General features: G+C 54.6%; 1 protein-coding gene and 1 non-coding gene across 3 annotated transcripts; both read left to right on the top strand.

Moving 5' to 3' along the window:
* Positions 1 to 7726: 7726 nt before the first annotated feature.
* LOC122214713 lies at positions 7727 to 7916 on the top strand. Its single transcript, XR_006200088.1, has one exon. It is a non-coding gene; the product is annotated as a U2 spliceosomal RNA (small nuclear RNA).
* Positions 7917 to 8740: 824 nt separating this feature from the next.
* Positions 8741 to 20850, top strand: THEG (theg spermatid protein). Of its 2 annotated transcripts, XM_042927370.1 has the most exons (8): positions 8741 to 9096; positions 10067 to 10186; positions 10477 to 10548; positions 10974 to 11035; positions 11957 to 12026; positions 13734 to 13851; positions 16947 to 17106; positions 20290 to 20850. In XM_042927370.1, exons 1-8 carry the CDS (start codon positions 8798 to 8800, stop codon positions 20526 to 20528), a joined length of 1140 nt encoding a protein of 379 aa, XP_042783304.1. In that variant the 5' UTR covers positions 8741 to 8797; the 3' UTR covers positions 20529 to 20850. The 2 variants fall into 2 exon arrangements, with proteins under 2 accessions (XP_042783304.1, XP_042783305.1); XM_042927371.1 differs by lacking the exon at positions 10477 to 10548.
* Positions 20851 to 26848: the final 5998 nt, after the last annotated feature.

Raw genomic sequence — 26848 nt, 5'->3', positions numbered from 1 at the left:
CAGTACTCATATCTAACACACTGTCCGTATTCAAATGTCACCAGCTGCTCCAATGATGTCCCACTGGGGGGGACTTGGTAATGAGCAGGTTGCCATGGCAACAGATTCTGGCAGCCGGGTCAGCAGGCAACAGCTCAGAGGAGCCTGGGCTGTGCCTCCTGGGGGGCAGCCTGGGGGAGGAGGGCCCAGAGGGGGCAGGAGAGCATCCCCTACTACTCTTGGAGATGGTCCTTGCCCTGGGTCAGGGTTAATGGAGCCTTGGGGACCACACAGAGTGAAGTTCCTCCTGGTCTTCTCAGATCGCTGGTGTGGAGGGGGTTTTGGGACTTGAACGTGTCTTTCTGGGGAGACACAATTCAAGCCGGTACAAGTAGAGCCCAAATTCCTGAGGCACAGGGTTTAGGTATTAGCCAAGACATTGCTGGGCAAGGCAGTGCGTGTCGTGTCTTCTGTGGTGACCACCCCGTGTGGGGCACCTGCCCCAGAGCTGCCCCTGCCTTGCAAGCCCGCGTTGCTGCTGCGTGCACACCGTGCTGCCTCCTCTCATTCCAGCGTTTCACGCTCCTGGTCCCACAGCTGGTCGCCAGTCACCTGTCAGTCTCCTTGCTTGTGGACAGAGCCTAATGTTTGGGTGCCCCTCCCCATGGTGTGACTCAGGGAAGCCCGTTCTATGTGGTGCTGCCACAAATCTTCACTGGTGGTCCACTTCGTTGCTGGGGATTGGTTTACGCATGGGCGTGTAACCCCCTCCTGGCCAATGAGATGGGGGAGAGGTCTTGGAGGGGGGCAGCTTCTGGAAGCCGCTGCCGTCCTCTGCTTATACCCCTTCAGCAATGTGGGCCGATTCCTCATGCTGCCAGCTCTGGAGCTCTCTCTCTTTCACCTCCTGCTTTCACTTATCAAGACCCTTACGATTACATTGAGCCCACGAAGATAATCCGGGATGATCTCCCCACCTCAAGGTCAGCCGATCACAGCCCTAATTCCATCTGCAACCGTGATCCCCCTTGTCCACAGCATAATGTATTCACAGGTGCTGGGGATTTGGAGCGCATCTTTGGGGCTGTTCAGCTGACCGTAGAAGGTTTCCTTGCTGACCATGTGCCTTTGGCTATGGCAGCCTCATGATGAGATGTCCGGAGTAGCTGCAGCCATGCTAGTGCCCATTGAGGAAGAAAACAATGCAAAAAGTAGCAGAACCCAGAGGATCACAGAGCAGCAAAGCGGAGAGAAGTCCAGGAGATTCTGAGTAGGGAGGCTTGCTGGGAAGCGTCGGGAGCCGTTTTGGGGGGGAGATAATATGTTGCCTCACTGCTTAAGCCCATTTGAGGCAGGATTTTCTGTTGTTGGCTGCTGAAGGCATCCACAGAGGAGAACCCCAGCCACCCCTTAAATTCTTGAAATAGAATCTCTAGCTGTGTGTGTGTGTGTGTGTACGCACGTGTGCAAGAGAGAGAGAGAGAGAGAGAGAGAGAGAGACACTACCTTTCCCAGACTCCCTTGCAACCAAGTGTAGCCATGTGACTAAGTTCCAGCCAATGGGATACGAACAAGAGTGGCAGCGTCTTTTCTGGGCCTGGACCCCCGCCCCCCCGCCCCGCCCCAGGTCCTACCATCTGTGGATGGGGCAAACGACCCAGGTGTGTTCACTCGGTGGGACCCTGCCCAGCTGTGTGAACACAGGGCGGTCTCACGGGCACCATTCTGAGCCTCACAGGCCAGACGCAAATGAACATGAATACCGAAGGATCCCATTGATAAAGAAAAGTCACGTATGAGGACAGAAGGCAGGACAGTGGTTATTCCCGTGGAGGAGGGAGAGGGGGTGGAGGGTCTGGGGGTCTGCTGTGAAATCCGCCAAGCTCTGTATTAGGACAGATGCTATCCAGCCCTGAAAGTAAAGTGCAGGACCCAGGGCAGGGGGCACAGCCTCCCCTCCCCCTCTTCCTTGAGCTGCAATGCACAGACCCCGACTTGTGAGAGAGAAAAGATCCCTCCATTTCAATAAGCCATAGACCTGCTGGGTCTTTGTCGCAGCCATGAAGCTATGTTTCATCTGTGACGACAGACAGGCTGTCCTCACTGGGGTCAGAGATGTCAAAGCCACGACAACTGTCTTCCTCGGGGTCAAAGCTTCTTCAACATGAGTGAAGGATGCTTTTCTGTTTCGGATGAGAGCAGACAGCATGAACTTCACCCTGCTGGTCAGACTCCCTGCAGCAGGCCTCACCCACGTGTCAGTCCTGACATGGGGGCTGTCCTGCCCCGGGGGCCACGGGGCCCCGTCTGGGGTCACATCTGGGGCTCTCCTGGCACCAGGTAGGTGGGGCCAGGGCCAGGAATGCTGGGGAAACCCTGTTTTGTAAAACGTGCAGCAGGCTGGGAGGCCCTAGGCCGCCTCCTCCAGGGCCCTTCAGACCAGCAAATCCCAGCCGACCCCAGTCTCCGATCCTGCAGGCACCACCTCGGTGGGGGGGTAGGTGGGTAGGGCTCATGGGCTACCTTCCCCAGGACCCCTGGTGCGGACTCACTGCCCGATCGCTTACCCCTCCCATTTGGGGAGGTCTTAATTTAGTGTTAGGGGAGGGTGGGGCAAGGAAGCTTTGGCCGGGGTGGTGGTAGGCAGGGTTCAGACGGTTCAGAGGTGGGGGTCGTGGGAGGCGTCAGGAGGCTGTACTAGTCCCCCCGGAACATCCTTCCATGATGTGATGGATACTTCATGGTCCGACCGCCCGGAGGGAGGAAGGCATCACATCCCTCGGCTTTTGCTAGGGAACCAGCGTGAGGTCAGTGGTGACGCCTGGGGGGTGGCACTCAGCAGTGGGCGCTTAGCGTGTTGGGGTCGGCTGGCCGCGCTGACCCCGCTGTGTCCCACATGTCCTCATCCTCCAGCAGGCTCACCCAGGCACGTTTTCAATGGCAAGCGGAGACGGCGAGGGCAGGAACAGGCACAGCCCCCCACGTCTTCCACCTTCTGTTTGCCAAAGTCAGCCATCAGAGGAAGAACTTCAGAGTCACCTGACAAAGGGCACGAGCAGAGGGCGGGTGAGGCCTCGGGGCCTCTGTATAAATGATTTCCCTCCATCACAAAGTTTTGGGAAACATGACTAGTTTAATAATAATGATAGGATTTTAAGCAGGCTCCATGCCCAACGTGCGGCCCAGCACGGGGCCTGAACTCACGACCCTGAGATCAAGACCTGAGCTGAGACCAAGAGTCAGACACGCTCAACGGACTGAGCCACCCAGGCGCCCCTAGTTACTGTAACGAAATACGATCCTACCACACACCAAAGGATTTAGGATTTCAGGGTCACTGCGGCTTCCTTGAACAGAGCAGAGCAAGCGACCTGGAGAGCAGGTCACTGGTCCCTCTGCACTCGGCCCGCCCCCCGCCTGCTCCGCGCTGTAGAAAAAACTCGACACCTCGGAGAACCCCCGCCCTGTCTCTTCCACCAGTGGGAGATCTGGGGGAACCCTAGAGGGAGAAGCCGGGTGTCTGTCCCTCTCCCTTTCTTCTGGCTTTAGGTGGTGTCCCCGCTGTGGCTCCAGCTCTCTGGACAGGCCCGCCGAGGTCCCAGCTGCCATCAGGTGACTTCTGCTGCAGCCCCTAACAGTGGTGGCAGTAGTGGCTCCTTGATGTGGCTCCTCTTTAAATTGTCACCCCATCCCCTGTGTGGCTTCTCGGATCTGTGGGAACAGATGCTCCCCTGGAGCCTTCTGAGGGAGCCAGCTCTTCCCACACCCTGACTTTAGTGCAGTGAGACGAGTTGACTTCTGACCCCAGAACTGTGAGAGAACAAATGTGCTTTGTTTGAAACCACTGCCTTTGGGGCAATTTGTTAGAGCAGCCGCAGGAGACTCTAGATGCCTCCAGGTGCCGGGTTTGGGGGCGGGGTGGGGCCCAGCAGAAACACGTCACTCCGCCCTATACAGCTTGTGCTCCGGCCATCCCTACGTCCCCAAAGCCTGTGTTGGGAACTGCCACCGGGAAGCCCATAGTCTGGGGACGCATGTTCCCACTGAGCAGGAGGGATTTTGGGGGAGGGGCCTGGAGGACAACACACAGCTTTTGAGTCCCTATCACTCTTGAGTCGCTGTCATGATTTTGGTCGACCCACGCGTACTCTTGTAGCCTGATGTATTTCTTTAGGTCAGCACATTGACCCATTTCCTGAGTAAATTTGTACGAAAAAGAGTGTACCGTGTCTGTAAATGGGAAACCAGCACAACTTTCCATAAAAAGAAAGAAGCTGTGAAAGTCGTGGCTGAAAGTTTGATGAGAGGAAACAGTATTTGAATAGTCTTCAAGTATTTCTCAAAAGATGCTTATTAACTTCGAGGGGGAGAACATGGCACTGTATTGTGGAGAAACCTGGACAGACCACCTGAGTCAAAGGAGGGAGGTTAGCGTCCGCAGCGATGGGATGTGTTGTTGGCTCTGCTCGCCTTCGGACAGCACCCGCTGAGGGATTCTTGCCAAAATGCACATCCCTTCACCGATCATGAGAACATACTAGAGAAACCCAGACAATGTGACATAACTGGCCCAAACCTTCAAAACTGTTTAGGTCATGAAACAGAGTGAAGGGTTGTCAGAGGACAGGGTACCGAAGAGGCTCATAGGTGTGATGCCTCGCTTGGACTGACTCTGGAGGGGAAGAAACAGTGGGAAAGGACATTATGGGACTGTCTCTCAAATTTGGGGAAGAATTCTTGATGAACTAAGGGGTTGTATCAATGCTATGTTCCCCCTGATTTTGATAACCTGCTGTGGTTATGCAAGAGAACATCCTCGTTCTTAGAAATACGTGCCGAAGGGGGCGCCTGGGTGGCGCAGTCGGTTAAGCGTCCGACTTCAGCCAGGTCACGATCTCGCGGTCCGTGAGTTCGAGCCCCGCGTCAGGCTCTGGGCTGATGGCTCGGAGCCTGGAGCCTGTTTCCGATTCTGTGTCTCCCTCTCTCTCTGCCCCTCCCCCGTTCATGCTCTGTCTCTCTCTGTCCCAAAAATAAATAAAAAATGTTGAAAAAAAAAATTAAAAAAAAAAAAAAAAAAAAAAAAGAAATACGTGCCGAGTCTTCAAGTCTTGGTGGGGGGTGGGGGGTGGGGGGGCGGCGGGGGGGGGGTGAAGGGGCGTGATGCTTGCAACTGTCTTCAAATGTTCAGGGAATGATAAAGCAATGTGTCGACATGTTAACAGTTGGTGAATCCGGGTGAAAAGTCCATGGCGGTTCTCAGTACACGCTTGCAACTTTTCTAGACAGTTATTTTGAAACAATCACAGAACAAAACCAGAAACAAGGTGTGTAAACAAACAGCAGTGCAAACAAAATAAGGTTCTTAAATTCCAGCTTTTTTGGGTCTCCCTCCCTGCCCCCAGACGTGGGCCTGCTCTCTTTTGGTTAAAAAGGATTAATAAAACTGAGCACGTCAAACTTTGGTTAGCTGCAAGCTGAGATTTTCCTCTAGAGGTACCCAGAAGGATTGTAATTCAGCAAAAAGGGGAGTGATTTATCACCACCATATTTGATGGTACTGAACTCTGGACCTTTATCTCACTTACAGGCACCTTGAAGATACCAGTCTGTGTCCCCGCTTTAGGAAATATTCTGTGGAAGGTGGGAGCCACAGAAGGTTGCCGTGTGAGGGAAGAGCATAGTTGTGGCTGGTCTTCAGGGAGACTGCTTTAGCCCGAGGAAGCTACCCGGTTCATCTGTAGTCTTAGGGCATCCCCCATCACCACTGCATTTTGCAAGTGTGGTCCTAGCTGGGGGCACCACCGGAGGCAGCCGCCGTGTGTGCGAGTCCAGCGCAGACTTGGGCGGTGACTTTGTCTCCCTGAGCACGTTTCTTCCCGGAGGAAAGTGGGGGCGGGGAATAAGAGCTGAGGAGTGGGGCGGGGCCTCGAGGCGGTGAGGGCGCCCGATCGGCCCGGCTCCCGGGGAGCCCGACATGCCCTTGAGAGGGGCGACCTCTGGTGGCCACGCCGCGTCACTGCCGCGTCTCCCTGCGAAGGGCCGCCGCGCACCTGCACCGCCCCCCCTCCCCACGCCACCCCCCCCTTCCCTCCCGCCACCGCGGGGTCCAGGCAGGGTCCCGGGCTCTGGCCTGCATTGCGCCCCGCAGGCACGGCGGGGTGAGTAGCTGTGTCTTCTCTCTGCAGGCTTAGTTTGAAGTCACTTAAAACCAGGTGGAGGGAGTTTAGGGAACAGTACTGGTCATGCCACCGCTCCTTCGTTTCTTTCCTCCCTCCTCGTCCCCCCGCCCTGGCCTGTGTTCGGAATCCGAGTAAGTAAGCGTCCTGTGTCCCTCCTGAGATGCCATCGCTACTAGTCCGGTGTGACCCTGTCTTAGTCTCACTTCTTGTTTGGCTGCCCGCTGGGGCGCTCGCTCCTGCCTCACATAACGAGCACCCATGAGCTCGACTCAGAACCCCAGAATAGGGAGGGAAGGACTCAGCCACCTGCCCCCCACGACCCCGCCAGCACCGCCCTCAGGTCTCCTTGTGGGCACACGGGTGCCTGCAGGCCGCTCCTTCCGTTCCGCCTGCTTCTCCTGACGCACGGCCGTGCTCCCCGGGTGCTGCTCGTGCTCCCGCTGCCGGGCCCTCCTCCGCTTCCCCGGTGAGCCGGCTCCTGGGCTGCCCTCCGCTTCTCCCCATTGTGAGCGGTGCTGCCGGGCCGCCGCGGTCAGCTCTCCCAGTGCCCAGCTGGGTGTCGCCAGATGCACCTTTATCCATGCCAGATTGTTCTCCACAGTTGGGCCGCGTCCCTGTGTGTAAAAGAGGTCGTTCTGTCCGAGGTCTTACGGCCAGTCTTCGGTTTTGCCGGCTGGATGGATGTGAACTGTGACCTCACCGGTTTTCCCTTCATTTCCCTGCTTGTTTGTGACACCGCGTGTCGTGTCTTCGTGTCTCCTGTGAAATGTCTCCTCCTGTCTGCTTCCTATTTTACACTTGGTTTATGCTTTTTCTTACGCATTGCCTCTCGAACCCTGAAATCGTTTCGAGTGGATTTTTGTGTGTGGGGTGAGCTGGGTGTGGTAGGAAGCATAGTAGCCTCAAAGATGCCGGGAACACAGTGTCCTGTGTAGCCAAAGGGACCGTACGATGTGGTTGAGGCTGCAGACCCTGCGCTGGGCTACCCGGGAGGGGCCTCATTGGATCACGTGGGTCCTTAGGCACTGAGGCCCTTTCTCGGCGGACTCCAGACACGTGAGGGGCAGGAGAGGGGCAGGCCTCGCTGCTGGCTAGAAATGGAAGGAGGGGCCTGGGCCCTGGGCCAGGACCAGGAAGGAGGGCCCTGGTGCCTCTTGGGAGCCGGGACTGCCCTCGGCTGACAGCCATGGGAAGTGGGGACCCCAGGCCTACCGCCACAAGGGGCGGGGAACGGACCCTCCCTGGCAGGCTGCAGCCTGTTCTCCATTCGAAACATCCGCATATCCAGAGATTACCACCCTGCCTTCAGCCCTTTGGCTGTGAACTTTCTTGCTTTTCCGCATATTTGGGCAGCAGAAGTGGACTGTCCAGCCCTTCCCTCAGGGCCGGTGGAGCTCTGGCCTCTTCGGCGCCCTCTCCTTGACCTCGTGTGTGCGCCTGGCTCTGGAGACCCTGCTCCCCCCGTGAGCTCGAAGGGATGCCTGGCCTTCCCAGTATGGACTTGAATTCACGCGAAGCAGGTTTAATGAGCTGTCTCTAGAAGGAAAGTGGACTTAACAAGGATTTTTATCGCTTCTCAGCCTTTTGGCTAAGATCAATTGTAGCATCTGTTCTTATCAGTTTAACATGTGACACGTCCTCTATCGGAGGACAACATATTAAATGGAGTTTTGGAGCCGGAGATATAGAATAGGAACTTGCTCTGTCCACCTCGCACATCGACCTGGGATTGCAGAACCTCGGGCGGATGGGGGGGGCGGGGGGGCAGACGGCAGCGTGGGAGGTCTCGTGCAGGGGCATAGCATTCCTGGTGTGAGTGCCTAGGGACTACCCTCCACGTGGGACCGCACGTTTCTCCCGTCCTGGGCCCACAGGCCTGTGTGCCTGCACCGTCAGGATCAGCCACACCACACTCCATCCACCACAGGAAAGCCCCCCCTGCCACACCCTCGTACCTCTGTCTTTTCTCTGTCATATGCCTGCCCCCCAAAAAGAAGAGAAATAAATTTTATTACTTAAACAATTTTTTAAATGTTTATTTATTTTTGAGAGAGAGAGAGAGAGAGAGAGAGAATGAGCGGGGGAGGGGCAGAGAGAGAGGGAGACACAGAATCAGAAGCAGGCTCCAGGCTCTGAGCTGTCTGCACAGAGCCTGACCCAGGGCTCGAACCCACAAACTGCAAGATCATGACCTAAGCTAAATAAAGCCAGCCGCTTAACCGACTGAGGCACCCAGGCACCCCCTATGTGTCCTTTCAAGAGAGAGGAATCCATTCCTCGAAGCCCCCTGCAGATTCCCCCTCGGGTCTCATTCCTAAGCCAGTCCTGGGAAGGTACAGCCACCCGCACTGGCCCCTTGAACTGAGCACAACTGGGGCCTCTTACTAAGAAGAAATGTGGGATAGGGTCAGGTCCTACTCCTGGTTCAGCCAGGAAAAGACAGAGAGAGGGGCTAAGCAGCCCCCTGGCAGGACCTGGTGGGAGAGCCCCCATGGGGAGGGGCAGACCTGTTGGGAATGGAACGTGGACCCCGAGAATGCGAATGCGGGCGGGCCATTCTCCTGTTGCCCGGTGACCGCGACCACAGACACACTTGGGTGTTGGGGAGCAAGGCTGCAGGACTGGGGAGGACCCAGTACATGGGGGACCGCTGGCGAAGTCTGTCCCACAGCCACCACAGCTCGGAGGCCGAAGGCGGGCCCGACTGGGGACAGGACGATGATGCCCTCGGCGTGCAGGGCACAGTGTTCAGGAGTCCAGGGACCAAGGACACCACGTGCCTGGATGACGAGGAGTTGAGTTTTGAAGACCGAGAAGCGGAGACCCTCCCAGAGGAGGTGACTGGGGGAGAACCGCCTGGCCCCCGGGCCCCCGAGGAGGCCCTCGAGCCGCTGGAGAGGGTTCTGGAGAAAGATGCCGAGGGCATACCTGAGATGAGGTGGGCACCACGGAGTGGGGCTTGTGGCAGGGGCAGGGGCAGTGGGGGGAGGGCAGCAGCCCCAGCGAGGCCCCAGGTGCCCCCGCTGTGGGCGGGAGGACTGGGGGACAGCCGCTCACCGGCCTCTGAGGCAGGAGCCAGTGAACACAGCCCTGTCCAGGTGGAGGGTGGGTTGGGGTTGGAGACCTTCCCCGAGTTGAGGAGTCAGGGGTGGAGACTCCGTCAGAGAGGAAGGCAAGTGGGAGGGTCTCCCCGCGCAGCTCAGAAGCTGAAACCATTCCAAGTCCCCGCCAGCTCGGGTACAGCGGTAACTGGTGGCCTGCGAACCTGCGGGGGCTGGTTTCTGGCAAGTTGTGTGTCCTGGAAAGAAGCGGGTGCTCCCTCGCACGCGCGGGGGGCTCTGCGCTGTGGGCCTCCCGCCTGCCCTCCACCGGCCCTGGCCAGCCTCAGACGGTTCCAGCGGGAGCGCCCGTGGGCCAGCACCGGTGGACTCCATGTGCGCTCCCCGTGGCCCCCCTGGAACCCTGCACAGCCCCCACGCCCCCCATGTAGCTTGTGTGATAAACACACACCCAGACCTGTGGTGTGGCGGGCGGTGGCCGGGGACACCTGCCGTGGGAAAAAAGGCGCAGGCCGGTGGGAGGGGCCTCGGTGGGGCTTCCGGCCAGGGGCAGCACCCAGCGAAGGGACAGGCGGGCGTCTGAGCCCCCAACATCCTATTCCTCCCGCTCCCTGGGTTTCCAGGGGTCTGGCACACAGTAGGCACTTAACGCATGCTCACGAGATTTAGGGAGCCGGGAGCAGGTCTCCTGCCTTTTCACAGAGGCGGTGACCTGGCCGGGGTTGCACACCTGGCTGGGGGGAGCTAGGACTTCACCCAGGTGTCTGTGATGCCAGACGCGCCCCTAGACAGGCCAGGAGCCTCACTGGGCACAGCCCCCGACCCGCTCACCACACCCCTCTCCCCAAGCCGGCTGTCCATCACCCAGAGGCTCCCCAGTGCTGCCTCAGCCAGAGGGATGAGGAGGAGGAGGAAGCGGGTCTTTGAGCTGGCAAAGCCCAAGACCAACTGGCAAGTCCTAAAAGACAGGTGAGGCCTGTGGGAAGCCTCACTGGAGGCAGGGGTGGGGGTCCACGAGGAGGAGGGCAGCTCCTGGCGGTCCCCCCCCACCGCCCCCGTGTTCACCCCCTGGGCTGCCCTTCCCGACTGCTCTCTGTCACTCACATGATGACCTGGGGGCAGGTGCAGAGGGAGGTGAGAAGTCAGGGTTCCAGAGGGTTAGGACTGGGGTGGCCTCTGGGAACTGCCTGAGGACAGTGAGGCCTTTGAGCGAATGGAGCCGCAGAGCAAAGGCAGGGGCTTGGGCCGTCTCATCACAGGATGGGGTGCTGCTGTAAGGGCTATGCCTGGGTGTCCCCGTGCAAGAGGAACTTGCAGTTCTGTGTCTACTGGTGAGTCTCAGGGAGCCTCTCCATCTCCTGCCACGGGGGGATCTGCCCTCCTCTCCAGGGGCAAGAACTGGGGGAAAGGGCCCTCCGATGGGGGGCTTCCTCACCCCAAGGGCCGTTCCCAACCACCCTGGTGCTCTGGACGCCAGCCCACCCAGCTGAGGAGTGGGTCTGCTGCTGTGATAGGGCCCCTGGGCTCCGCCCTTAGCTGTGCCTTTTTCTTTTCCCGCCTCCCCTTTCTCTGAACACCAGCCCTGCTCAAAATAAACCACATTTCCCACGGGCCTCTCTGACCTGCCCCTTTCCACATCCTCTCAACTTGTCCTCCTCCAACTTCCTTCCTCCTCCAACCACCCTGCCTGTGCCCCATTGTCTGTGTCCTGTGCCCTGGCTTGCTTCGCTCTGAGCCACGCCTCGGTGTATTCCAGGCCTTCTGTGTACTGGACAGAGAGGTTTCTTGAAGACACCACCCTCACTGTCACGGTGCCAGGTAGGCTGAGCCCACCCACCACCCCCACTTCTCCATCAGGGGTCACCTAGCTCAGGGGTCGGCCAGAGGTAGCCCTTGTCCCAGCTCTGGTGCTTGGCCACCCTGTCTGACATGCTGCCCCTGGTCTCCTGGGGCTGGGTCACCCCCATTCCACTCCAACCCATGCCTCGTTCCAACTGAGGAGATCTTGGGGCTTCCCTAGCCCTAACCTCAGGACAGAACTCCCTGCTGCTCCTCCCTCGTCGGCCATCCCCCTTCCCCCAGGTGTGTCATCTCTGGCCTCAGTCCCCTGAGGAGCCAGAGCCTCAGGAGGCTGGTCCTGGGGTGAGGGAGTGTGGGGCAGACTCTTTAGGAGGCATCCAAATTTGCACTACAGCCAAAATGGGGATTAATACTAAATTTATTAAAAGACTCTTTGCCTTCCCTTCTGCAATGGTCTCTATAGTTTTTGAGAGAAATGGATTCCTTCAAATAAAATATTTCAAGAAATCTCTTCCTGGAGAGAATAAGGCAAGTTCTCTCTTGGGGGTTTAGAATCTTTCTCGCAGTGAATACGAAGCCCCTGTAAACCCTACGCTTGTACTAACTGCAGACCAAAATCCACTTTCCCAGCCAGTGGGTTGTTGGAGCCACACTGAGTTCTGTTGAGGAACTGATGATGGGTCTGAGCTCCCATTCCAGCCCTGTGGCTCCCATCCTGTGTGTCCTGAGTAAGGGGCTTCAGGCCCTGAGACCATTGTCCCCAGGATGGGGGCAGCAAAAGTCACTCCTCTGCAAGGTAACTGGTGCTCAGCTCTCTAGGCGCTCAGTGCTGTACATTGTGCCCTTTGCCGTAGCCAGTGGAACGCTGGATTCAGCAAGAAGGAAACCCCTGAGGGTGGCAGGTTTTTAAGTTGGGGCTGTTTCTCCCATTTTGCATAGCGGTGACGCGCCGAGTGGAGGAGCTAGCTCGACCTAAAAGGTTCTACTCGGAGTATTTCAACAACAACAGGTAAGGGAAGGAAGGCAGAGTGGGGCAGAAAACCTCCCCTTTTCCCCGACAAGCCGTAGTATGGGGAGAGTCCAGGTCCTAGGAGTAGCTGACCTGACTTCAAACAGGGCTGGGCTATCCCCAGCTGGAGGCCCATGGCAGGTTCTCGACCCCTGAGGCACAGCTATGCACCTGTGGGATGGGTGGAGGTGGGGAGCATCCACAAAAGGTACTTGGTGCCGTGTCAGACCTAGCAAGTGCTCAGTGAATGTTACTCATCACCATTATGGACTTTTTTGGCCCCCAAAAGCCAGGAATCCTAAGACATTATTTTATGTGCAACTTTTAACACAACTCCTTCTTATCACTCAGAACTTTAATTTTGTTCAAAGTGATCTTTAGAGTTATTTAGATACAGATTTTTAATTACCTACTTTTATGCACATTAAAGGGAAAATAATAATGGAAATAAATTAGCTGAAATGCGTCTGAATGTTTTGAATCACTTTTTGACTCAGATGTTGACAAGTTCCACACACTATTTTTTTTTAACATTTATTTATTTTTGAGAGAGAGAGAGAGAGAGAGAGAGAGAGAGAGAGGGAGAGGAGCAGGGAGAGGAAGACACAGAATCTGAAGCAGCCTCCAGGCTCTGAGCTGTCGGCACAGAACCCGACGCGGGGCTCAAACTCATGAACCATGAGATCATGACCTGAGCCGAAGCCGGACGCTTAACCGACTGAGCCACCCAGGCGTCCCCCACACGCTGTCTTTATGCCTGTCTTTGTGACAGTAACTTTTCACTTCAATGCTGACTCACCGTGTACTCTGAAGATAATGTAAAGTGCGATTAGACTTGATATCTGTACGTGGAGGGATGCTTGTAACTCGGTGGAGGCCATTTCTGTGCCAACAACCATGCAGAGCACATGCGGGCAGGGGCACCCGTGGAGCTTCTGACGTTTGGCTGACAGCATTTATCAGCTGCATTCCAACCTCAGAGATGAGAAAAGATGAAACATGGCCTTATTTCGGGGACACAGGCAGAGCTGACGTCTGAGTTAAGGAGATGCGAGCCCCTCAAGCTCAGTCCAAGCGCACTTTCCCCAGCTTCCTGTGGCAAGAACAGGACACGCCCTTTTATCCCTTCTATCCTGACCCCAGCCCCGATGACAGGTGTGTGCGCAAGAGGCCCCGGGAGGTGCTGTCACCACAGACGGGGACACGGGAGTGCTGAGTGGGGAGGCGGCCATTGCACACAGAGCTGGGACGACCTCGGGAGAGGGTAGCTCTATCCTTTTTTTTTTTTTTTAATTTTTTTTTAACGTTTATTTATTTTTGAGACAGAGAGAGACAGAACATGAACAGGGGACGGGCAGAGAGAGAGGGAGACACAGAATCGGAAGCAGGCTCCAGGCTCTGAGCCATTAGGCCAGAGCCCGACACGGGGCTCGAACTCACGGACCGCGAGATCGTGACCTGAGCTGAAGTCGGACGCTTAACCGACTGAGCCACCCAGGCGCCCCAGGGTAGCTCTATCCTTGAGAACACTCGGGCCTTCTTTTGGGGATTGTCTAATGAATCCCCTCCTGGAGGTGTTTTCAAAACCCTCCGCAGCCCCCGGGGGCTGTCCCTTATTCCCCAAGTCAGAGATGGGCTGAGAAGAGGTGACAGAAGCACAGACGTGCCCCTGGCCGGGCTGCTGTCTCAAACGTGGATGTCCCTTAGGAGCACCTCCGTCTGGCCCGTTCCTCGCCCTACTCTGGAATACCAAGCTTCCAGTCGCCTGAGGGAACTGGCCACCCCGAGGGTCCGGAATAACATTTGGAGCATAAACATGTCTGAGGTAGGTGCCTTGCTATCCTCTGGAGCGCCCCCCTCAACCGGGGGCCGGAGGTCCGCGGCAGAAGGGACACACAGACTCCAGAGCGGCCTGCGTGTCACCGCGCTGGTGAACACGCAGGATTCACAGGTGTCTGCTCAGGACAGAGCTTCGTTTCGCCTGAAGCCTGCGCGGGGACACCTTCCCTGCCCACGCGGGCCCGAGGTGGGGCCCAGGCCTTCGGCTCACACGCGGGCATCTCAGAGGGCCTGGAGCGGTTCGGTCCGTTCCGAGCCAGACGCTGGTCTGCTGCCCGCTCAGGCCGGACACGTGACCCCCGTTCCCCCGCCTCCCCTTCTCCCCGGTGCCGGGAATGGGCCGCAGGCTCGTGGCCGCCCTCGCGGCTCAGCTAACGTCTCCGAGATCCTCGCGCCTGCTAGCAGTTCATGGCTTCTTAGTTGCCGAGTCCTGTTTCGTCCCACGGATGGCCACAACTTTATTCCCTCGCCCACTGAAGAGGTCTGGGCTGTCTCCCGGTTGGGGCTGTCACCAATAAAGCTGCCTTGGAGCTGGTATCTCACTGTGGTTTTAACACGCGTCAAAGAACGTGTTGATGGATTTTTTCACGTGGTTATTTTCTGGACAGCCCCCCGCCCTTCAAAAATATTTAAAAGTAAATCCAGACGTCATACCATTGTAAGCACTCCAGGATGTACTTCTAACTGACAACCATAATAACAGCGATCACACTAAAAACTTTAACAATAATACTTTAATATCAGAATACTCAGTCTGTGTTCACTTTTTCAGTGGTCCCCAAAAAGGCCTTTTATGGTCAATTTGGTTGAACCAGGATCCGAAGGAGGGCACTGTCCTCTTGACCGGTCCCACCCACCTCCTACCCAGAGACGCATCTGCTGTTTTCTGGGCTCCTGCCCTGACACCTCCTCCCTTCTGTGCACCTGACCCTGGCACGGTCCGGTCCCTGGGAGAGGCCACATCCCCGGGCCGAGGAGTGAAGGCTCAACAAGGCTTGGTGCTCCCTGACCTCCCTCCCTCATGCTCCTGCCTTGCCGGGCTCCATTGCAGGGTCCCTCAACAACCCTCCGGGCCTGTACCCACTCGGGTCCCGCTACTTGGAACACCTCTGCCGTCTACGTGTGGCCCCTGTGTACTCAATGAACTCAATGAACTCTCCTCCTCCAACCCTCCCGTTTCCGACCAGTCTGGTGGGAACCCCACCTTCAGCCTGCTTCCCAGCCCCTAGCATAGTCTCTGGATGGACCCTTGATCCTTCCACCAGACTGTGAGCAGCCTGAGGACAGAGACTGCACCTTTCTTGCTTATTGTGGCAGCATTCCTGAGCCTGTCTTACCCTGTGCGGGGCACAGAGTGGTAATCAGTGTTCGCTGAAGGCATGGATAGGTGAAAGTTTACCTGCCTGCCCACCTCTCCAGGCAGGACTGCCATTGGGCCCGTGTCTACTTCAGCAGTCAGGCCTGGGCTATGTCAGTTGTGGGGGAAGAATGGAGGCAGGGAGAGGCAGGGAGTGGGGAGGAGGGAGGCAATAGAGGGTTGAATGGGACATAACATTGTAAACACCAAGATGTCTTTGATAGGAGTAGCATCTGTGATTTTTCAAGGAAGACAATTTTAAGAGGAAAGGGACTCAAATTTCAGACTGACCCCTGGAGGTCATTTCAGCCAACCCCTGCTTCCAAGCAGGTTCCTGCTAAAACTGTACTGTGCAGAGAGCTTTCGTATGACACGAGACATTAAAACACCGCGCCACCGATCACAAGCATTCCTGGACCTACTCCAACACTTCGACAGGTTTATTTCAGACCTACGCCTCCTCTATAAGGAGTAAAACATCCCAACAACTACCCTTGCTTCCTCCTCCCTCTCCAGAGGTGGCAGGAGTGGCCAGCTCATCTTCCCCTTTTGTCACAGCCAGACACACTCAGAACGTTATTTTTCCCACCCTTTGATTCATTTGTGGGCAGACTGTTTGCACATGTGCAGGAGCCAGCTGGTGGGCTAGTGGTAAGGAAAGAGGGGGGGCGGAGCAGGACATGTACTAAAGAGAGCACAGCCTGGGAAGAGCGTGTCTTGTATGCACTTTTTTGGGGGTGGGGGCAGACAATGATTAGCCTTGAGATGACAGAGCTCAGTCTAGGCACTGCGTTTGTGGAGGCTGATGCACAGTAGCCAAGCCGACAATTGTGATTGTGTCTGGATTCTCTGGAAAACACTAAGAAGTTATCTATGGAGGAAGTGGGTCAAGTTTCTCAGTGAAACGTCTGCCAGGGTTTCCCCCTCCATCATCCCCACTCTTTCCAGCTCTGCCTCATACCCATAATTTTAAACTTTATTATTATAGACCCATAAACTATAATCGTAGCCATATACATACACAGCATCTTAACTTTCTTGCTTTCCTCTCAATATTTGTTTTCTAGAACACTGCATGTGATTCATATAGAAACACTACTTAACATGCTGGATTGCACCCTACCATACGAGTATAGAATAATCGATTTACCCAGTCCCCTACTGGTAGACAACCTGGCTGCTTCCAACTGTTTGCCATGATATTCAAGCTGCGGTGAATATCACTCATTCCCTTGTGCTTCGGTGTAGGGCTTCTCTATATGGTGGTCTTCAACAGTGCACATGTTCAACCTGAGAAGGACAAATGCTCTCCAAAGTGTTTGTACTAATTTACTGTCCTACCAGCCATGCATGAGGATTTCTCTCCTCCCATATTCTTGCCAGGGCATGATAATTTTTTAGACTTTTTAATTTTTTCCGAGTCTGCTTGCATAAAGTAATATTTTGTGGTTTTAATTTATATTTCCCTGGTCAAGGAGATGATTATTCACCATTTAGGGTTACTCTCCTACATGATTAGCCCAGTCATATAAATCATAAAAACCCATAGTGATTTTTGGGTTATTGATTTAGAGGAACTCTTTATATATGATAGCTACTAATCCTTTGCTGAACTTCCCAATCTTTTTTTTTTTTTTTTTTTAGAACACTAAAGGGGTCTTTCTGATCCAGGGGCCTATGAGGAATCATGGGCTGTTTTGCTCTTCCCTTGTAATTGTTTCCAGGTGTCCCAAGTATCCAAGGCAGCCCAGATGGCCATCCCCAGCACAAGGATCCTACGGCTGGCAAAGCCCAGGGCCCCAGCCACCCTGTTGGAAGAGTGGGACCCCATGCCAAAACCCAAGCCGCACGTGTCAGACTACAATCGCCTCCTTCACTTGGCCAGTAAGTAGTTCCGCTGGGGCTTGCCTCCTTGTCAGGCTCTTGTGTCCTTCCCCACTGGCCACAGGCCATGGGGTGGGGGTGGGGGGGTCAGTCAGTAGACCTGGGCTACAGGCCTGCTTCTTCTAGATTTGCCCTTCCCCCTTTGCTTCATCTTCTCCCCAGACTGCACACCAGCTGTCCAGACACCTGTAGACCATTCACAGTGTGGCCCATACAGGCTCCCCTGGGGGCTGGCAGAGGGGACCACTCCCCAGGAGCAGAACTGAGAGGGCTTGTGGCCCGACTGGGTCTCCTGGCAAGGGCAAGTGGGTGCAGGAGAGCAAGGTGGGGTGCAAGGCCAGACGCCAACCCAAGAGCCAGGCTGAGGTCCAAGGGAAGCTTTAAGGTGGCACCTACCTGATTCTTCCCCTTTCCTCTAAAGCCCCCCAACCACACAGGAGCGGTAGAGAACTGGACCCCACACCAAAGATAATCCAGTTTTGTGTGTTTCTGGGTGTGCACACACACATCTGCAAAGTTGTGTGGCCACATGTATGTGCATGCCTGCGTGCACCCTTCCAGATGCTCTCCCTGCCCGGCGTTTCTATGACACCGTCCACGTCCAAGGCAAGGAGGACTCCTGTGGGCTGTGCCTTCTGAGCTATGGAGGCCCCTAGCTGCCTCCACCCCCACAACCCTTGTGGGCCCACCGTGCGTCCCTGGACCAGACCAGGACTGCCCTGATCCTGGGCGCCACCCCTGCCTGTTTCAGATTCTGTCCTTCTCTGCTCATGACCCACTCAGGGGACCTGCCTCTCTCGGTGTGGCCCACGGGACCTTGCGATCTGTGCCCTGGCTTCCTCCACCTGACTCCATTCTGCTTGCGCCTCCCCAGTGGCCCTTCCTACAGCCTGGCAGGCGCTCCCCAGATGCCCCTCTGCCTCCCACAGGGCTTGGCTCCTCTCTGCCCCCTTGGTGAGGGCCCTCACTGCCCTGTCTCAGTCCACAAGCTAGCCCACCTCTGGGGACCACTTGTTCAGCACCCGTCACCTTCTAACAGACCTTCCAGTATATTTCTGCATCTGTTATGTGCCAGGCCAACAGTGTCAGAGGCACTTAGTCACCAGAGAGCCCGATTGGCCACTTTGGTTCACTCTGTTCTATCATTTTCCTGGTTTTCTAGTTCCCTTTTTTTTTTGTTATTGATTTAGAGCAGCTCTTTATATAAGATAATCACCAACCCTTTGTTGAGCATATGGCAACATAACCTTTTCCTGGTCTCTCTTCTTTTAACTGTGCTTATGGGATCTTTTGTTTGCCCATCCATTTATCCATTCTCTTAATATTCATGAAAAGACCAGTTAAGTGAATGTACACGTGAGAACACGTACCACTGTGTCAGGCCACATTGTCTTTCTGTCCCTGTCACACACCCGCATCTGGGATATAAACATACATGTGTGTGTTGTGTGTTTGCAAGGAGGGTATGAGGCTGAGTTTCTCACGCTGCAGACTCGCGTCCACTAATGGCTGTGACCAGCACTTGAAGGGGAGAGACAGCGCACGTGAAGCTAGACAGGTGTGGGCACAGTCCATGGCCGCTTTGCTTCTCCGTGTGTGTCCGTGGTGTATTGTATGGAAGCACGCTCTGTCACCACCGTTAAGTTGTCCCGGGCAGAGTCGGAAAGTCTAGATGGCACGATGGTGGTCGTGCTCCTAGATTCTCAGAGGAGTTCAAAGAAGCCTGGGTCTGGGCATGGTCCTCTTAGCCCTGAGGGGCGCTGAGGCCCTTCTGCTCGGCCCCTTCCCTTTGGACGGGTCGCTTCTTGGGTCACCTGCCCGGCACATCTGTGTCCAACCCTGGTGACCTTGCCCCGCCAGGCCCCCCGTGGACTTGTGCCTGCCTGGTGGGAGGGACCCCACTGAGCTGGGGTTGCTCCGCCGAGAGGGCGGACGGCCCGTTTCCATTCTCACGGAGGCTCTGGGCCAAGCGGGTGTGGAAAGGAGGCAACCCCAGGGTCCTCAAGCTCGCACAGACCGAAGGCTAAGACAGTGACCACCGGTGACCACTTCTCTTCTAGTCCCCAGACAGCCCACGCGCTGCAGGAAGGGGTGGTGGGGAGGAGGTGAGGAGGGGCAGACCAGCAGGAGGGGTTTCCGCGGCCGCCGGGGGTGAGAAGAAGGAGCCTGGCTGAGCCACAGGCCTCCGCGCGCGAGAGCCGAGTCCTCAACCGCAGCCGCTGGCCGTGTGTGGCTACTTCGATGAAATTGAAATCAACCTATCAGTTGATCTAAATTAGTTGATTGATTTCATTAAAACTGAATCAACTAAAGCTGCAGCCCAAATCAGGCATTCTGTACTCACACGTGGCTGGTGGGAGCCACGTTGCCCAGTGCAGAAAGCTGCGTTTCTTGAGAGGGCCCGGCAGGAGCCCAGAGGATCAGGGCAGTCTCAGCCAGGAGGCTGGTGCCGAGTCCCCAGGGGGCCCTGTCCTGGGGAGCTGCCCTCCATCCCCCCACCAGGCGTGCAGCACCAGCCAGGGAGAGGAGACGCCTCTCACACCCGTCTGCCTCAGAGGCTGAGGCATCAGAGCAGGGAGGGGAGGAGGTGAAGGGGCCGGCCAGGCACCCCCCTCACCCTCGGCCGCTAGCCTCCCTCCTTTGGCTGGCCCCTCTGTGTGCCCCTGTCTGGGACCTGTGGCCACTTGAAATATTTTTTCTCTTTTCAATTCACCCTTTTGAAGCGTACAATTCAACATACCTCAGTAAAAAAATAAAATAAAGCATACATTTAAATAATTTTTAGTACATTCACAGGGTTGTGCATCAATTACCACAATCAATTTTAGAATTTTCATCTCCCTAAAGAGAAACCCCGTCCCTATGAGAGGTTACACCCCCTCCCCAGCCCCCGGCCCCCACGAGCCCCCTTCCCGTCGGTGGATGAGCCTGTTCTGGATGTTTCACACATGTGGACTCACACCCCGTGTGGCCTCTCGTGTCTGGTTCCCTCCCTGAGTGTCGTGTGTCCAGGGTCTGTCCGCAGGGCGGCGGGGGTGGGCGCCTCTCTCCGTTCTGGCTGAGTGGTGGTCCAGCAGGCGGATGGGCCATGTCGTATGTATCCGTTTTGAACTTGGGAGCTCTGACCTCCACATGTCTGAAGTCTCAGTGCCTGACTCGGTCCCTCTCTCCTGCCCTCTCCAGTGCCCAAGGCCCAGTCGGACCAGTGTGTTCCTGACCGAGATCCACGCTGGGAGGTGCTGGACGTCACCAAGAAGGCAGTGGCCAGTCCCCGGATCATCTCCCTGGCCAAGCCTAAAGTGCGCAAAGACCTCAACGAGGGCTATGACCCCTACCACATTTCCCCCGCGTCTCTGGTGGCTCAGGCATCCCCTCGCTTGTACGAGCTGGCCACCCCCAAGAGCATCACCAAAAGAGTGTGAGCGACCCAGGCCTGGCCTCTGAGATCCCGTTCCCAGTAAACACCCAACTGCACCCTAACCTTGTGTGTCGTCGGCTCTGAGTGTTTTGGCCCGAAGGCGGGAGGCAGGCTGGTGGCCAAATCGAGGACAAGGAGGACAATGACAATGTTCATGCTTACATTCAGCCTGGGATTTGTGCGGCCCTGTTAGCTTCCAGATCGCGCTCTCCTGCCCTCTGCGCTTCTCAGGTGCCCACTTCCCTCCCTCGTTCCCTCTGAGTCTCCCGGGTGTCCCCATGCACCTCAAACTCAGTGACCCTATAATAAAATCAGCCGAGGCCTATTGCATGACTTACTGATCTTTCCAGTGACCCAGTGAAGGGGGGCTGTACTTGTGCACATTTTACAGAAGTGGACACCGAGGCTCTCCGAAGTCGGGAAAGACTCACAGCCCCTATCCGAGCCTCCAGGGTGGGGGCGCTGCTCTAGCAATTCACCACACACACTGGTTCTGACGGCTCTGGCCTCGGAAGTCCTAACACCCGGGCGTGGGCAGGGCCGGTTCCCCCCGGGGCCCCAGGGAGCCCCGCGTCCCCCTTTTCCGGCTGCCAGAGGCGCCGCATCCTGGGCCCGCGGCCCCTCCTCATCCTCACGGCCAGCAGCGCGGGGTCTGCGCGGCTCTCTGCCTCCCTCTCGTGAGGACCTCGTGAGGACGCCGGGCCCCCTGGGAACCCAGGGGCACTCTTGCCTCAGGGGTCTTGACAAGGTCCCCCTTTGAGGTGACAAATCCCAGGTCCCGGGACAATGACATTGGCAACTCTGAGAGCTGTTTTTCAGCTGACCACAGCCGGAGAGACATCTTTTCTCTTTCTGAAACTCTAAACAAAGGCTCATATTTTGCTGATTCTGGTCAGGCTACTTCTGGGCTATTTGCGGGGTCCTGACAGTGTGCTGTGATGACCCCCTTAGGCCAGCCCTCCACAAGGGTTCTCCTAGCGCCTGCCAAGTGTCGGGTCCTGAGCCATGACTCTGAGAATACAAAATTGCTAACAGGCTCTAAGTCACTTAAAGACATTAATTCATTCACTAACAAAGGATATTTGTTGAATACTTGCAGGTGCTCGAGACAGGTGCTCAGAAGTAAAAAGTTAACAGCAAAAATCTACCCTCACCCTCTTGAATGATATGATGACATAAACCAGCAAATAACCGACATTCCAGGAGGCTGGGACCCTAGCTCAGAGCCTGTGGCAATTGTTGCTTAAATATGTACACATTTTAACTTTAATTTAATTTAATTTTAATTTTAGTAATCTCTACACCCCGCATGGGGCTTGAGCTCACAAACCTGAAATCCTTGGACCCAGCCAGCCAGGCGCCCCTGCTCTAATGGGTGGACCCGCTGACTTTCTATGCTGCTCTGGGGGGCACAGTTGGGACCACTGAAGACCTTCCGAGGACGTATTTGGGAGGAAGAGCACGAGCGAACAAGCAAGACTCAAACCCCTGTGATGTCGTGAGGTCCCATCCTGAATCTGCCACAGTGGTTCCCTGAAGAATGCCCCAAAGATGTCCCGAAACCTGCGAATCTTATTTTATTTGGCAAAAGGGAGTTTGTAGATGAGATTAAAGATTTTGAGGTAAAGAGATTATCCTGTGCAATACAGTCACACATCCTTAGAGAGGCAAAGGGAGATTTGGCCTCAGAAAAAGAAGGTACTTTCTCTGCCACCAAAGCAAGGTGATGTCAAGCCCCGGCTTTGATGGAGGAACGCAGCTGTGGATGGAAACACATTCTCCCCTTAGGGCTTCAGGTTGGAGCAAGCCCCCGCTGGCCCCTTCATTTCTGTCCCCCGAATCACACGTGCGTGTGGATTTTATTGGCTGATTTTGCAGTAATCTGTTACAGCAGCGAGAGGAAGCTAGTACGGATTAGCGACCCTAAAGACGGACTCCTAACAGGAGGCGGAGGGTGAGGACCGTCCTTGGTTGCTGCGCAGCTGGCGGCCCCGCAGGCAGTTCAGGCACACTTCCACCAAGAAAGGGAAGGCGACCCGGCATTTTCAACCTCAGGGGCCTTCAAAACAAGACAGAACAGAAGCTTTAAACCAACTCAGTGTCCGAAATGGCGTGTATGATCTCTGTTCAAAGACCATCTCGTGTTTTAATGTTCTTATACAAGTTGAGAAAAAACAAACTTCACACTGACGTATCTTTATAAAATAAAATTTAACCAGCCGAAGTTTAAATTATTATCTTTTTTAAAATGAGAATTGCTGGTCTTTATTGATTTGTAGAAAGTCTTTAGATACAGAATTATGGAAATTAGCCTTTGTAACATGAGTAGCCAGGTATTTTTCTAGGGTTAGGGTCTATTTATTTATTTTTTAACGTACATCCAAGTTACTTAGCATGTTGTGCAGTAGTGATTTCAGGAGTCGAACCCAGTGATTCATCCCCTACGTATAACACTGAGTGCTCATCCCGACAAGTGTCCTCCTTAATGCCCCTCGCCCACTTAGCGCATCCCCCACCCGCAACCCCCCCAGCAGCCCTCAGTTTGTTTTCTATATTTAAGAGTCTCTTGGGGCGCCTGAGTGGCTCAGTTGGTTAAGCGTCTGACTTCGGCTCAGGTCACGATCTCGCGGTTCTTGAGTTCAAGCCCCACGTCAGGCTCTGTGCAGACAGCTCAGAGCCTGGAGCCTGCTTCAGATCCTATGTGTGTCTCTCTCTGCCCCACCCCGCTTCCACTCCGTCTCTGTCTCTCTCAAGAATAAACATTAAAAAAAAGTCTCTTATATTTTGCCCCCCTCCCCGTTTTTATATTATTTTTCCTTCCCTTCCCCTATGTTCATCTGTTAAGTTTTTAAAATTCCACCTATGGGTGAAGTCATAGGATACTTGTCTTTCTCTGACTAATTTCACTTAGCATAATACCCCCCAGTTCCATCCACGTAGTTGCAAATGGCAAGATTTCGTTCTTTTTGATGGCCGAGTAATACTCCATTTGTGTGTGTGTGTGTGTGTGTGTGTGTGTGTGTGTGTATACCACATCTTCTTTATCCATTCATCCGTCGATGGACATTTGGGTTCCTTCCATACTTTGGCTATTGTGGATAGTGCTGTTTAAATTATTCTCTTGTGATTTAAGGCATGAATGAAGAATCATATGTGTTGCCTGTCACAACTGTGTTTTGTGGTCAGCTTTATCGAGATGTACGGACTGTTGTGGATACAGTTTGACGAGCACTGACTCAGGCAGCTGTATAACTGCCACCACTATTGACAGAGATGGGTTTTGTCCCCCTTTGAACTTCCCTCACGCTGCTCTGCTGTCCTCCGGTCCCTCCAACCCCGGGGCCCTGGCAACCACTCATCTGTTCTCTGTCCCCACGGTTTGGAATTTTCTAGAACATGGTAAACTGGTGGAAGAGTGTGACTAGCTTTGTCTCCATGCAGCTTGTCCTTATTACACAGCATGTAGAGCACGTGGCTGGGATTTGCCCTGTCACCTGTCCTGAGAGTCCTTCTGAGTTTGGCCTATTACATCTCCTGACTGGACATTTGGTCTTAGTTCTTCCTCAGTTTTATGCTACGCTTTAAAATTGTATAACTCCTTTTGTTTGTTCTTTAAATCTTTCAGAATAGGACTCAGAGGTTATGCCCTCGGGAAACAGACTTTGAGACAGGGATCACGGACAGGGGGGTTCCTGGGGACCGCCCTTGTGGTTGGAGCGTGCCAGGCAGTGAAGGAAGCAGGGCTGGACAGAGGGACAGGGGGCTGAGAAGATGGTCTCAGCTGACCCTACGGGGGCCTCTGGAGCTACACAGTTGTCCCCTGGTAGCCACAGGTGCTGGCCTTTATGCGTTTGCATGGAGAAGTCCTGGTGTGGGCAGCCTCTGTGAAGGAGGGGGGACCTGGGAGACACTCAGCTTCGAGCCACCAGCCACTGGCACCCCTAGCAGCTGAGAGAAATGCTGCTTCTGTATGTTTGGGGGGTTTGCATGGTGCACACAGCATCCACTACAGTCCACCCAGAACTGCTCAGCTCGATGTATGTTCTGGAAACACCTCACCCAGGGCCTCGTTAGGCTTCTTTTTCTGCAGGGAAACTTGTAAGAAAAAGATTAGTGTGGTGAGCTACAGCCCCCAGCGCCACCCTGGGCTGGACTCATCATCCCCCACCTGCAGCCACACCCTCCTCCCTCTGTCCCTGTCTCCGAGGCTGAGTTGCTGGGGCAGCCCAGCCCAGACCCCAGTCCCTGAGGGGCCCGAGTGCTTTGTCAGCAACCGTCAGACGAAGGGTGCCGTGCACTCCCCGTCTGCACCAGGAGGGCCTGTGCACTTGCGGTGCCCAATCATCAGCTCTCCAGGCCTCTGTCTTCACGGTCCCTACTGGGAGGACACCCTCCCAGCCTCTTCTTCCTCCTTTAAGACTCAGCTAAAGACACCGCTTTTTATTTTCTTAGCTTTATTACTTTTACTTTTATTTGAAAACCATTCAGGTATACAGAACAATTGCAAGAAGAAGCATAGGAAAATATCTTCACATACCCTCTCCCAGGTTCCGCTCTTAGCATTTTGCTCCGTTTGCTTTATCATTTGTTCCGAACCACCTAAGTTGCTGGTGTCATGGCACCTTACTCCTGTCTAGTCCCTTTGGGCTGTTCTAACAGAAACGTCATAGACCAGGTGCCTTATAAACAGCAGGAAAGTATTTTCCATAGTTCTAGAGGCTGGAAAGTCCAAGATCAAAGTGCCAGCAGATTTGGTCACTGGTGAGGACCTGCTTCCTGGTTCAGAGGCTGTCTTTCCACCACCTGCTCATGGGGACAGAAGGGGCAAGGGTGCTCCCTGGGGTCTCTGCCATAAGGGCACTGATCCCAGGGCACCTGGGTGGCTCAGTTGGTTGAGTGTCCATCCAACTCCTGGTTTCGGCTCAGGTCACGATCTCGAGGTTTGTGAGTTCGAGCCCCACATTGGGCTCTGTGTCAATAGCACGGGGCCTGCTTGGGAGGCTCTCTCTCTTTCTTTCTCTGACCCTCCCCTCCCCTCTGTCTCTCTCTGGAAAATAGATAAACAAACATAAAAATTTTTGAGAAAAATAAGGCACTCATCCCATTCACGTAGGTTCCAACCTCATTACGTCCCAAAGTCTCCACCACCAAATACCATCATATCGGGGATTCAGTTTCAACATATGAATTCTGGGGGGACACGGACATTCAGTCTATGTTAACCTCTAAACATTTCAGTGTAAATTTTTTGAGAATAAGAATATTCTCTTACAGAACCACAGGACTGTTATCAATTTCCCCGAACTTAACATTGATGTAACACGTTTATCTAATCCACGTCTGAATTCCAGTTTTGTCATTCTTGTTCCAGTTATGTTTCCAATAATGGTCCTTATAGTCTTTCCGTCTGCACTGGCAGATCCAGTAGGATCAGATATTGCATTTAGTTGTCCTGTCGGAAAAAGTGGTCTTTTATGGCAGTAACATTTCTGAAGAATACAGTCCTTCTCTGTTTGTTTAACAGCATGTTCCTCATTCAGGGTTTGTCTGCAGTTTTCTCAAATATATGCAGGATACGCATTCCTGGCCAGATTAAGTGATGTAGTGTCCTTCTAAGGGCATCACATTGGAAGGTACATGGTGTTCATCTGCCCCTCACTACCATGTTAATTTTTTATCAGCCGGCCAATGTTGCCTCATTTCTACACTGTAACTGTAATAATCAGCCTGTGGAGAGAGGCTTTCAGACCTTAAAAACTTTCTTCCCTTCATCTGGATCCCCTGCTGCCCCTTCGCATCTCTCTGATGATTCTTGTCCAAGCCGTTTCTAAGAAGTCTTCTCTGGTTTCTCAGCCTGACTCAAACCCTTTGCCTTGGTTTCTGCACATGTTATAAACACAGACAGCCCCCTCTCGTTGTATCTATTGGCCGTCTCCCTGCCTCACTGGATCCCTGCAAGCCCAGCACCTAGTTGAGGCTGTAGGGGCCATGTGCTTAGTTCATCGATTAACTGAATGAATAAATGGATGAATGAATGGATGATCAACTGCTCTAGGTATCAGTGAGGACTCTCAGACACAAGCACCTGAACCTCCAATCTGAATGAGGTGTATCTAACACAAGGAGTAGGGAGCCCACTGACTCATATAACTGTGAAGGGCAGGGTAGACTTTTTTTTTTAACGTTTTTATTTATTTTTGAGAGAGCAAGAGAGAGTGGGGTAGGGGCGGGGCGGGGGGGGGGGGGACAGAGGATCCGAAGAGGGCTCTGTGCTGACAGTAGAAAGCCCGATGCGGGGCTCAAACTCACCAATGGTGAGGTCAC

The sequence above is a fragment of the Panthera leo genome, chromosome A2, assembly GCF_018350215.1.
Source record: "Panthera leo isolate Ple1 chromosome A2, P.leo_Ple1_pat1.1, whole genome shotgun sequence".
Classification (NCBI taxonomy): Eukaryota; Metazoa; Chordata; class Mammalia; order Carnivora; family Felidae; genus Panthera; species Panthera leo.
The sequence above is the reverse complement of the archived record's forward strand: the minus strand, read 5'-3'. Positions and strand labels throughout refer to the sequence as shown.